At 28.7% G+C, this 12,549-nt stretch overlaps 2 protein-coding genes across 6 annotated transcripts; one reads left to right on the plus strand and one right to left on the minus strand.

Moving 5' to 3' along the window:
• Positions 1-240: 240 nt before the first annotated feature.
• On the plus strand, positions 241-3,965 carry LOC130674014 (zinc finger and SCAN domain-containing protein 2-like). Of its 2 annotated transcripts, XM_057479260.1 has the most exons (4): positions 242-381; positions 583-706; positions 776-1,165; positions 1,244-3,965. In XM_057479260.1, the coding sequence occupies exons 1-4, from the start codon at positions 374-376 to the stop codon at positions 2,906-2,908; spliced, it is 2,187 nt and encodes a 728-aa protein (XP_057335243.1). In that variant the 5' UTR covers positions 242-373; the 3' UTR covers positions 2,909-3,965. The 2 variants fall into 2 exon arrangements, with proteins under 2 accessions (XP_057335242.1, XP_057335243.1); XM_057479259.1 differs by having other exon boundaries at positions 241-706.
• Positions 3,966-7,176: 3,211 nt separating this feature from the next.
• On the minus strand, positions 7,177-11,891 carry LOC130673980 (F-box/WD repeat-containing protein 7). 4 transcript variants are annotated; one of them, XM_057479213.1, is made up of 9 exons: positions 11,456-11,891; positions 11,168-11,244; positions 10,619-10,879; positions 10,181-10,491; positions 9,427-9,529; positions 8,837-9,355; positions 8,355-8,762; positions 7,960-8,275; positions 7,177-7,875 (listed from the first exon to the last, which is right to left on the minus strand). In XM_057479213.1, the coding sequence occupies exons 3-9, from the start codon at positions 10,850-10,852 to the stop codon at positions 7,712-7,714; spliced, it is 2,055 nt and encodes a 684-aa protein (XP_057335196.1). In that variant the 5' UTR covers positions 10,853-10,879; positions 11,168-11,244; positions 11,456-11,891; the 3' UTR covers positions 7,177-7,711. The 4 variants fall into 4 exon arrangements, with proteins under 4 accessions (XP_057335196.1, XP_057335197.1, XP_057335198.1 ...); XM_057479214.1 differs by lacking the exon at positions 11,456-11,891 and adding an exon at positions 11,428-11,446; XM_057479215.1 differs by lacking the exon at positions 11,456-11,891 and having other exon boundaries at positions 11,220-11,418.
• Positions 11,892-12,549: the final 658 nt, after the last annotated feature.

Here is a 12,549-nt window from a genome sequence, read left to right on the forward strand (position 1 = left end):
TTGAATTTTGAAAAAATGCGCGCTTGAAAAATTTGAATATTAATAAGTGCAGTTTTTTTAAATTTAATTTTTCAAATTATTTACTCTATTTATTTGTAATTTTAAATTTATCTGATGTCTGCTACATTCACACTCATATTTATGCAGCACTTGATTCCGGGCAAGCGCATTTGAATTATTTCGCGGGCTTAGTTCGAGTGATTAAAAAAATGGTTTTTGTAAAAGAGCTGGAGGGGGTGAGAGAAAGAGAAAGAAAGAGAGAGAGGGAAATAGAGAGGGTGTTTTTATCTCATTTTAATTTTCTCGTGGTCGCGGGGCGCAGATTGCAAATGGCCGTAAGTGGACACAACTTGTTCACGTATCATGTCAACAAATGATGTGGTATTTATTTCCATGATAAATTATATTAATTGTGATGATATTGTCGGTGTGATGTTTTTATTGCGGCAGTAAATGCCATTAATATTTATAATTATTTAGTTTTATAAAACGGGTTATTTTTCGGCGGGAAAATAATACAATAAATATATATTAAGTTTTTAACACGTTTGTTGGTTTTATAACGATGTCTGGATACCGTAGGGTCAATTATTATGAGCTGTGTCGATTGTGTACTAATAGTGAGGGTGATAAAATGAATATATTTCGTGACGAGGGACGGAGAAGACAATTGCAAACTAAAATTCAAAATTATTTACCTGTCCAGGTTCGTTTATTTTTAATATATTTATTTAATAATCACCAGTGTGCTGATATTTTATTTATTATTGTTCAGGTACTTGAGGAAGACTCGCTGCCAAAGATTGTGTGTCATGAGTGTGTCAGAAAGTTGGAGAGTTACATTGAATTTCGCGAGACTGTGGTCAGTGCCGAGGGCATGTTGGAGTCGTATTTCACGTCTCTGAGATTTTCGGAAGATTTTTTGAAAGAAGGTAAAGTTTATGTCAAAAGTACTGAGAAAGATCATCAGCCACCGAGTCCGCAGGAGGATCCGCTGAAGATTGAAAAAATAGTTGACGTTACTCCGACAGTAGCAAGTCAAATAATTATTGAACCTCAGCAAACTCAACATCAGCCGATTGTCGTTGGTAATATAAATGCTTCTAACATACAGATTATCAGCGGAGTCCAAGCTAGAGTCCAGCAGTACAAGTGTGCCATGCAGGTTAGTTTTTAAATTCTGTTTTTAAATTCATTCCTTTGGGATAAATTATTTATTTAATTTTTTTTATTTATTATTCAGATGCAACCCGGTGGTGTAGCCGCTGCCGTTGTCGAAGCAACCGCAGAAACTCACTACAGTTATCAACAACAAACATCTCAGCAAGTGTCACCACAACATCAATCCACTCACGTGAATCGTCTTACTGATCAGCAAACACCGCAGATTCAAGTGCAAAATCAAATACAGAGCCAAAGTCAAATTAATCAGTTACAAAGTACGAGACAGGTACAAAATACTCAGCAGCCTAATCAACAGCAACAACAATCTCAACCTCAACAAAATCAACCGCAACCTCAGCCTCAAGCCATCCAGATTCCACAGCAACCCCAGCGACAACAGACTCAGCAGCAACAGCAGCAGTGTCAGATGACTCAAATGCAGATACGGGAATTTGAAAAAAGATTACAGATTGAAAAACAAGTGCGAATGTCACCGCAAGAGCAAAATCAAACTCAAGTACATCAAAATAATAACGTGTTAACAAAAACAGATATCGCAGCAGATCAAAATCAACAGAGAGCACTTAAATCTGAAGTGGTGGAGTCAAGTAGTATTAATTCACCAAATGAAAATGTACAAAATTACGCAACTGTCCAGGCATCACCGGAGGTGTTCCTCAGTCTTGGATTTAAAGAAGCCGGACTTAATAACACACAGCAGACGCGTGATGATACCAAGGACTTTAGAGATTACATTAAAAATACAACAGATGATGCACTGTCGCGTAATTCAATAGGACAGATTTCAGAATTTCTGAGAATTCGCTCGTGTCCCGAGCCATCAACATTGATTACAGTTAATCCTCAAGTTATCTGTCAGACAAGCCGTAGTTTCGCGTGTCGCGAGTGCGGTAAAACATTTGAATCGGAAAATCAATTGAACAGCCACCAGTGCCCCAGTTCTCCGACAATCGATGAAATGTCAGACATCAGTAAAGAAGAACCTGTTCAGAATAATACCAATTTATTTAATTGTGACATTTGCAGCAAACCCTTCAAACGAAAAGAACATTTATTTCAGCACCGCAAGCTTCATACCGGCGAGCGTCCTTACATCTGCACGACCTGCACCAAAGCTTTCAGCCGGAAGGAACATCTCGTGCGGCACTCGGTCTCCCATACCGGTCAGAAAATGCACGAGTGCGAGATGTGCGGAAAAAGTTTCTCGCGCAAAGATAATCTTCACAAGCATCGTAAAACTCACGGTGTTGCGGGCCCTTATATTTGTGAAACCTGCGGAAAATCATTTGTCGTAAAACATTATTACTTAGTCCATCTAGGAACACATGCGCCCATAGACGGGGAAAATTGCCCGGACCCGCTACCGTACAAGTGCGACTTATGTCACAAAGCCTTCTCCGTAAAACAGTATCTCGCTACTCACAAAGCGCGGCATAGAAAAAATGCAAATGCTAGCGCTAATAATGTAACTAATCAACAACCTACAGCTCAACAAACCCAACAGGCTCAGCAACAGCAACAAGTACCGACAGTTCAAACTAGTAATGGAATAAACGTATCGTCAAACGGTGTTACGAATACGAATGGACAAACTAATGACAGTTCGGTCGTTGAAATTCACAGTGTCATTGAGAGAAATGATTCTCAGGCCAGACAGCAGCAGCAGCAGCATGGATCATTTGATAACAATCAATATCACGGTAATATTCAACAATTTCAATGAGATAAGGATAAGCGAGTGTACTACGTTCTCTTACCCAATGGCAATAATCATAAAATTGTTCTTGTTTAGTTGTCTTAATTATTATTATTAATTATATAAATAAATAAACAAGTACACGCGCTTATTCTCTGAGTATCTGATTATCAGCGATCATAAAAAACACTGCCGTTAATTTTACAAAAGTAAACTTTATTATTCTTCACGAGAATTTGAATAGATTTTTTTTTTTTAAATTGAATAGAGATGAAGAATAAATGAGTTTAAATTTTTTAAAATTTTTCGTGGCTGATTGAATACAAACTATTATTAATTTTTTTATATTTTTTATTTAAATCAATGATATTATTTAAAGTACTTGAACAGACAGATTTTGTATTTTAATAATCAATAAGATAATCAAAGGAAATTATAAATGTAACTGAGAGAAAGCAACAAACCCCGATTACACAACAGATATCACATATTAAATATATATATAGATTTGATGATTGTTTTGATTTAAAATGGCTTAAGAGACTGATAAATATATTAATTGTATGTCTATATATTTTATCAGATACAAAGTATTATCGAATATGAAGACAGTGAATTGCGTAAACGATTTTTGCATGTAGATTTATTATTATTATTATTAATATTAATATTATTTGTATTAGGCGAAGATAATAAAGGGAGCAAGAGTTTGAATAAGAGAATGAGAGGAAATTTAAATGAATGAATAATTGATAAGATACAGCATAGACTTAAAAAAAAAGTAACATCAAAAAATATGTACTAATATATGTATATTATAAATATAATAGTTTTTTGTGCAGTAAAAATTTAATAACGGACAAGTGTGTCCGTTATTAAACTATTTTTTCATAAGATTCCAATAGAAAAATATTTTATATTCGATAATATTTATCATTAAATTTATCAGTTTATTTTATATATTATATTATATATAAATAATATCATTTTGCTGCTTTTTAATTAAGAATCATTAATATTTTAATCAGTGATTTATTATTTTTAAGAGCTATGGATTTTTTACGTACAACAATCTCATATTATTATTATTGTATATTTTTGATTGATTTATATATTTATATTAATTTATATATATTTTTTTTAATTACTTAGTATATTTAATTATTGAAATTTATTTAATTAGTGCAATATTGTCGCTGTGCGATAATTAAAAAAAATTTTATTTAAAACTTTTAAATAAAAAAAAAAAAATTAGGAAATTTATTTTTTTAATTAACGGAAATTAAAAATTAATCATGTTAATAAAATTGTCGTACTTCCATAGCTCTGATAAATCAATTGGTTAATTAATATCGATGATAAATAAAATATAGGAATGGTGTGTGTTTAAAACTTAGTTTATATATTTGTATAAATATGTATATGAATAGAATAGTAACATTAAGACCAAAGAATATATTGTGAAGAGAAAATAAATAAAAGATAATTATTAAATTTTGTGTAAATCTACATAATTAGACCGATAGATATTACTGATTGATTGATTGATTGATTAATCAATCAACTGATTAATTGGTTTATATTAAATAATGATAATTTAAAAATGTGTTAGTGTGAGTGGAGTGTAAGACTTGATAGAGATTTAGAGTGCCATCGACCAAACTAAATTGCATTTTATGATCTCTGATTATTAATTACAATTTCATTGTAATTAATTTTTTAAAATACAGGAAATATGTGCGAACAAAAAAATATGTAAAATTAATATAAAAAGATATTTCTATTTGGCTAATTTAGAATTATACGTGATAATTTAGTGCGATATTTAGATAGATATAATCTATTAATTAATCGCAATTATTAATAAAAAAAAAATAATAAAAATTAACATTTGTTTTTTTTTTGTTATCCTGATTATTCCCAAGTAGTCGATCTATATTTAAATATAAGGAAAATTACTTTTGTGGAAATGTGTAAATATGAAATTAAAAATTTTTTTTTGAAGTTTGAATTAAACGTCAACAGAAAAATTAAAATGGAAGGGAACTTATTTTAAAATTTAATTTGCAGAGAAACTATAGATTTTTGAAAAAAAAGTTTGAAACAAAAATTGTAGGAAATTTAATTTACTACAAAAAAGGTCTCGAGGCTTATTAACGTATCGCTGATAGTTTTGAAGTTATTAAAAAAAAAGTGCGGGATAAATTAATTTGAAAATAAAATTTGAATTTATTTTTACTTCAAGTCGCGATTACGTCGAAATAATTGTATGTACGTAAAAATGAAATGAGACCTTTTTTGTAGGAAATTTAATTTGCTGAAAAATTGTTTATATACATTTAAGTCATATCTGTATTAGTTTAGCCAGAATTTCGATTTTTTTACTACAACTTGCAGAAGTAAATTCGAAAATTTGTAATAAGGAAAAAAAAAATTTTTAATAAAATTAAAGGAACGAGCAAAGGGCGAAGGTACCGATGAGAAACTTAAAAATAAATGTATGGCAGTTTGATAAAATGCAACAAAATTTTTCTATTTTTTGTTGGTTTTTTTTCTTTCTTTTTTTTTCTTATAAAAAATGATACAACAGATAACACATTAGTAGTTAATAATATAAACTATTGAGCAATATACAAATAAAACGCGATCATTGGTACATCTGTAGTCCAATAATGAAAATTTGAATATTAAATCAATAAACTTTACTATTAATAATTAATAGTTTTAAATAATTCACCAGAAATAATAAATATAACCATAAATTTTAACGATTCGAGAAAAATCTCCACCTATTTTTAAAATTTACATCAATAATAAATTATCAGGCTGAAAAATTAATTATTAAATTAATAAAATTTAACTAAAGTTATCATTAGAGAAAAAAAATTAATAAGTTGATAATAAAATTGCACAAAATTTTTTTCAATAAACAATTTTAATTATTGGACTTCAGTTTAATGGTACGATGTTACAATTTTTCTTTAATCAGTTGGATTTATTTTTTAATTAATGAACACGAGGTAATCGATATTCACAATCGATATAATTGCTGTTTCAGTTTTTACCTTTCACATTTTTTTTCTATTTCTTTTGCAGTAAAGAAAAAAAAATAAATTATAAAAAACAAGTATTTTTTCCTCCTTCAATTGACAATTAATTTATATAACTAATTAATATTTATAATAATTATTCGACAATTTTTTATTTACTTATAAATATTTTACATCTTGTCACACCTGCGAGACTTTTTATTTTATTTTTACCTAATTCAGTATTTAATTAATTTATTAACTAATTAATTAATTGATTATTTTTTCGTTGCACACTAATAGATTTTACGAATTTAAATAAGCAATAAACAATACATATTTTTTTAACTAATTAAAACAAAGATAATGAAGTAAATTATTTACACAGACCACGTGTTTATTTAATCATTTTTGTATTTTGTCTCGCATTTAATTTATTACCGTTTTAATTATTATTTTAATCATATTATTTATTTACTAATTAATTAATCAAATTTACACAAATGCGGACACTGTTTAAAATTAAAAAAAAAAAAATACGAAACGTATCGAAAATAAAGTCGTAAAATCACAGTGTATTTTTTTATATGCCTAAATATTTATATATAAAAAAAAATAATAATAATAATGATAATAATCAACAAATAATTAAAATTAACCATCATTACAAACTAACAATAATTTTATTTTTTTTTCACCGCCTTCGCATGTGTGACAAATTAAAGTCACAAAAAAATAATTATGTTGCAACATAATTAATTTAAATGTCTTATTATAAAAATAATACATTTACGTATTCAAATTAAATAGCTTAGGTGACTTTAATTAACTCATTGTCATCACTCAGTATTTATTTAAAATTTTATCGAGTTGCAATAATTTACACATGCAAATTATAATTTAAATAATGAGTAATCCAGATATTTTATTTATCTAAACTTTTCTTACAACCACGCAGAGTTATCACTGTAAGTTTTAGATAAAATAAAAGATAAATAACTAGAGTGCGTTATTTAATCCGTATTAATTTTTATAATGATGATTAATAATAAAAGAGTAATCGCGCTTCATTAAAGAGGTACAGCTGTGTTAATTATCTTTATAATATTATTTAATAGTTATAATTATAATAATAATAATTAAGTATCTTATTATTATTTTTTTTACCATCTTTTAAATGAGTGTGTAGCAGACATCAGACAAATTTAAAATTATAAATAAATGGAGTAAATAATAAAAAAAAATATTTACAAAAAATGCATTTATTAATTTTCAAATTTTTTAAATGCGCATTTTTTTCAAATTTTATTTTATCTGTTATTTACTCTATAATTAATTTTAAATTTGTCTGATGTCTGCTAGAGAACTCATGCTAACACACTCATTCTTTTAAAGCCTTTACACAATTCTTATTTATTATTTTCCGAAAAAATGATCTTATTGTAATCAATATAGTTATTACGATTGTTCACATATTTCATTTTTTAAAAAATTAACATGCAGTCTTATCACAATCAGACCATATTTAATAATACGATACATTGTACAGATTGTTATGTTTTTATTTTATTTTTTTGTGTTGCGCAACTTTATATACAGAAGTATTATTAATCTTCTTCATCATCATCATCATCATCATCATTATTATTAGTATGCATGATCAATTGATCATTATGATTATTATCATTACCATTATCATTGTTATTATCAATATTATTATTTTAATATTTATTTTAATTATTTTTTCTTTAAATACCGTGACGAGCCGAGGCACGAGGTGGTTCGACGGACAATGAGGTAATTATTTAGCCTCAACATCGAAATCGAGGACAAGAAGCTTTGTTTCTTCGGTACCATTACGACTTCCAACAGCGCAAACAAGCTTTGTATCACTCGCACGAATTCTCCATACGACTCCACCACTTCCACCGCTTTCTAAAGCCACGAGATTCCTTATAAAATCACCTGAAATAATTAAACATTATTTTCTTTATCTGTCAGTTTATATATTAATTTAAAAATAATTAATAAGATTACTAATTTACTGACCAGTCTTAACATCCCACAATTTCACAGTACCATCGTCCGAAGACGTTATAACAAAATGACTATTAAACTGAAGGCAAGTAACGGCCGATTGATGCTTATTAGGCCCAGATAATGTTTGCAAACAATGACCGTTTACAATATCCCAGACTTTAACTGTTGAATCAGCATTACCAGACACTAAAATATTATTACGTAATTCCATGCCCGATGTAAGCGATTGGTGGCCTATTAATGTGTGACGACACGCTCCAGTTTCAACTTCCCATACTCTTATACTCGTGTCCAATGATCCACTTACAACATGAATTCCATCAAACTAAAAAAATAAATTAATTATTTGTAGATAAATAAATAAATTAATTAATAACCGAACAAATCATAAATTAAAAATAAACCTGAAGTGAATAAACACGATTAGTGTGACCCTGAAGTGTGTGCAGACATTCCTCACGTTCAGGATTCCATACTTTAACCAAGTAATCGTAAGCACCGCTGACGACTAATTTACCATCATATTGCACGCATCTTACAGCAGCCAAGTGTCCAACGAGAACGTGTAAACACTCGCCTGTGTCAACTTGCCACACCCTCAGTGTCGCATCTCTGCTACCGCTTACGACTTTGTTACCATGAAGGTGCATACATCTAACTGTTGACGTATGACCATACAGGGTATGAATGCACTGACCCGTATCTGCGTTCCATACTTTTAATGTACGGTCCGTACTACCGCTTATCACTGTTGTACCAGACATTTGTGAGGACCAAACACCTCCTGTATGACCCACTAGTGTCCTTAGGCACTAAAAAAAAAAATAGTAATAATTAATAATTAAATTATAAAGATTAATAACCTGATGAGAAATAGAGTCAATACCTTTCCTGTAACTGCTGACCAAACTTTAAGAGTGTTATCATCAGACCCACTAACTATACGATTACCAGAAAATTGTAGACATGTAATAACATGATCATCATGCCCTTTAAGAACCTTTGGCGGTCTTATTGGTTTAGTTCTCCAGTTCATTTTAATACTATATTGACGCATGTAAGCTTGTTTCCAAGGAGAACTACAAATGCCATTACTACGATTGCTTTTACGTTTTGTAAATGATACATCTCTAAGATCATCAATACCCACAGATCGGCATTTTTCTTTCCAGAGCAAATTGTCGTCGGCAAGAAATCGCCAGTTTCTGCATGTCTGAGCGGCGCGTAACAAATCATGGGGATCTAAAAATGCTAGAACAGACAGTGCCAGTTCTTTTGGTAACAGTGATATAAAATCCCGTTGAAATTGTGGCTCGATGACTTGCATCATGTGTCGGACTTGCGTTGGCTCACAGCGCTCTATTAATTCATCAATTGCTAACATTCTTTCAGCATTTGTCCATTTCTATAATTGGAAATTAAAATCAATTAATTTATTTGTTTACTTTAAATATTTGAATGATAAATAATATTTACTTGAAACTGAAGTAACCAGCTGCTCATTTCCGGTGGTGGATTAGCTCTCGTTGGAATAACAAATCTCACATGTTTTCCTTTATCATCTAGTTTCTTAGTTATCCTAAACATTTAATAAATTAATAATTATTAATTACCAATTAATGTTAATTAATTAACACCCGACATTAACAATTAAATACAAACTACCTCCATTTTTATAAACTACTTAATCACATTATTTTTTAACCAATAAAATGATGTAATTATTTAATTCAACGTGGCAGTAATTATCGCTGTAATTACCAGCAAATTTACGATCAAATTTTCGAATAAAAATATTTTTTTTTCTAAATGTCCGGAGATAATTTTATTTATTATTATAAAGTATTTAGTATTTGAAATTAAATATAATTTTTCATCCCTGATAATTTATAATCCTCAAAGTCAATTCACATTAATTACTATTCAAATTTACTTATATATTTAATAGATAAAATTAAATTTTCATAAGAAATTTTTTTTTAATGCGTTTTTATTTTTGCTAGACTTATTTTTAAATATTTGGGTCTAAAAAAAAGTTAAACGTCAATCAATATCACAAGAAAAGTTATGTAATATTTTTACCTTAGCTGATTATTATTATTTAATAATTGATCGTCTTAAAATAACTTGTTTGTAATAAAATAAAAAATTTTAATTATTTGAATTTAATGTAAAATTTAAAAGATAGAGAAAAAATGATAAGGATAAGGATTAATAAAAAAATACTTACATAATATTGTTAGTCTTATCCTCTGGATTAATTTTTTTACATGGCAAACTAATAAATTGCGTTTCACTTTTTCTTTTTCTGACCGGCTGAAAAAGTTTCAATGGTATACATTTAGATACGTCATCAGAAGGATGAGGTTCAACGGCAGTGTCAGTTATAGGTACAAGTCTGTACATAACATCTGGGGTAGGAAGATTATTTATCGATTTCTGTACATCTGGATCAGTATCAGTATTTGTCACTAATTCATCCTCATCTACTGCTACCTCATCTTCACAATCCGCATCACAGAACAATCCATTGTCGCTGATCTGTATCAGTGTTTAATTAAATTATTCAATTAAAAATAATTAATTAATTTGATAATTAAAAATGCTGAGTATCATGAGATTAAATGATAAATGATTTAAAAAATTGTGATAAAAATAGGAGACATACTTCACTTTCTTCTTCACTGCTCTCATCCTCTCCAGCCTCCTCAGCCTCATAGAATTCTTCTGAATCAGCTTTTGATAATAGACAGCTTGCAATTTCAACATTACTAGGACCAGGAATACCTTCAACAGGACTTGGACTACTCCCACTTGGTTTGTCGCCTTCAATAACTTTTGACGATGACAATGACGTGGACGGTGACGAGGATGTAGACAATGAGGATGAGGGTTCTGACATCACTGTATCATAGGACCCGTGGTCTTGCTACAAAAAATAAAAAATACAAAATTAATTACCAAAATTTTTATAGAAAAATAAATTTCCCAGAAACTCGTGCTCCAATTATTCAAAATCCAGGATTTAAAAAAAAAACTGACGTAATCATTAAAAATATGAATCGATTTAATTCCTAACCTCTACATAATCTATCTCCAGCTCGTTTTTTCCAACCTCAATAAAATAAATTTAAATTGCATCGAGCGCACTTGGCAAAAAAATATTAATTTCCCAAGTAATTGATAAATTAATTAATTAATTAATAATAATTCTTACCTAAATTAATTAAATTTAATTAGAGTCCAGATTTTCTTAAGGCAAAACTCACTTTTAGATTTTTGGCAGCTACGGTACTTTAATTAACAGTGATTATTATTTTTATATATGTACATATATTTATATATATCACGTATAAGACATGATTTTAAATAATTTTTTTTTTCCCCGTTTATTTCAACAGTCACTGGCTGAGGTTAAAGTATCACGGGGGTGGTGTGAAATTTATACGCACGGAGTTATATACAAAAAATATATACCTAAATATATATGTATATAGATATATACCTATATATTATATATAAAAATGAAGACGGCAGGTGCGAGGATTATCCGAAAGAGGCGAAGTGAGATCGTTCAATGTATCAGTAAAAATTTTTTAATAAATATATATTTTGTTTATTAATATAAAAAATATTATTTGTTTATACTTATTATTATTTGCGATTGATTACTGATAAATAATTTTTTTTTTCTTAGATAACTTTAAATCTACGAGTGCTGAATAAATATTTATCGGATTAATTTAACACATTGATTATTACTTTAATTAATTATTTAAAAAAACTAAAATTGACCGGATAAGCAGCTGGTGTATGGATATAATAAATATGTAATGTATTTATATGTATATATATGAAGTTTTATGTATATATTTTTCCCGACGTGCTCCGAAACCAGCGAGATTGCTGGATCGTGCAGCAACAGTAACCCAAACCCAAGATCTTGCGGGTATGGAGAATAATAAGAGGATAAGAGAGAAGAGAAGAGAAGAGAAGAGAAAAGAGGAGGAGAGGAGAGAATAGGGCTGCAAGCTGCTCCATCAGCTTCTTTTTGTCTTTTATCTTTTATTATTGTAGTCTTTCTTTATTTATTTTTGAGCGCATGCGGATTATCGTTTTAACTTCAGTGATACCAAATTTGAATTTTTAAATTCCCCGCGGGGTAAAAAAGTTTAAATAAAAAATTCCCTGAGTTATGAAAATTCAATTTTCACTTTTGTTTGAATATTTAGAAGTCAAATAATTTATTTTTACAGTAGAATAAGATAATTTTATTATCAGGATAAAATATTTGAATTTAATGAAATGGTTTTATCAAAAATTTATGAGTGAATGAAACTGACAAGTGGGAATTTTTAAAATTTTTAAATAAATAAATTTAAGTAGAATGAAAATTAAAAAATGCGCATTTAGATAAATGAAAAATGAATTTTAAATTTCAATATTTCATTCATTGATTTATTTATTTAAAATTCATAAAATGTTTCATGTCTGCTACATTCACTCATAAAAATTTATATTTTTGTCTAAAAGTAGCAGGCATTAAAAAAATTTAATTATCTTCAAAGAGGGAAGTTCTGAAAGGCAAAAATTTGAAAA

Source organism: Microplitis mediator, chromosome 8 (assembly GCF_029852145.1).
Source record: "Microplitis mediator isolate UGA2020A chromosome 8, iyMicMedi2.1, whole genome shotgun sequence".
Taxonomy (NCBI): domain Eukaryota; kingdom Metazoa; phylum Arthropoda; class Insecta; order Hymenoptera; family Braconidae; genus Microplitis; species Microplitis mediator.

Coding starts and splice junctions, on each gene's coding strand:
- LOC130673980 (XM_057479213.1), bottom strand. CDS start 10,852: ATGTCAGAACCCTCATCCTCATTGTCTACATCCTCGTCACCGTCCACG. Junction 10,492..10,618: donor GCAGTGAAGAAGAAAGTGAA/GTATGTCTCCTA, acceptor ACACTGATACAG/ATCAGCGACAATGGATTGTT. Junction 7,876..7,959: donor ATTGTGGGATGTTAAGACTG/GTCAGTAAATTA, acceptor TAATTATTTCAG/GTGATTTTATAAGGAATCTC.
- LOC130674014 (XM_057479259.1), top strand. CDS start 566: ATGTCTGGATACCGTAGGGTCAATTATTATGAGCTGTGTCGATTGTGT. Junction 707..775: donor AAAATTATTTACCTGTCCAG/GTTCGTTTATTT, acceptor ATTATTGTTCAG/GTACTTGAGGAAGACTCGCT. Junction 1,166..1,243: donor AGTACAAGTGTGCCATGCAG/GTTAGTTTTTAA, acceptor TTTATTATTCAG/ATGCAACCCGGTGGTGTAGC.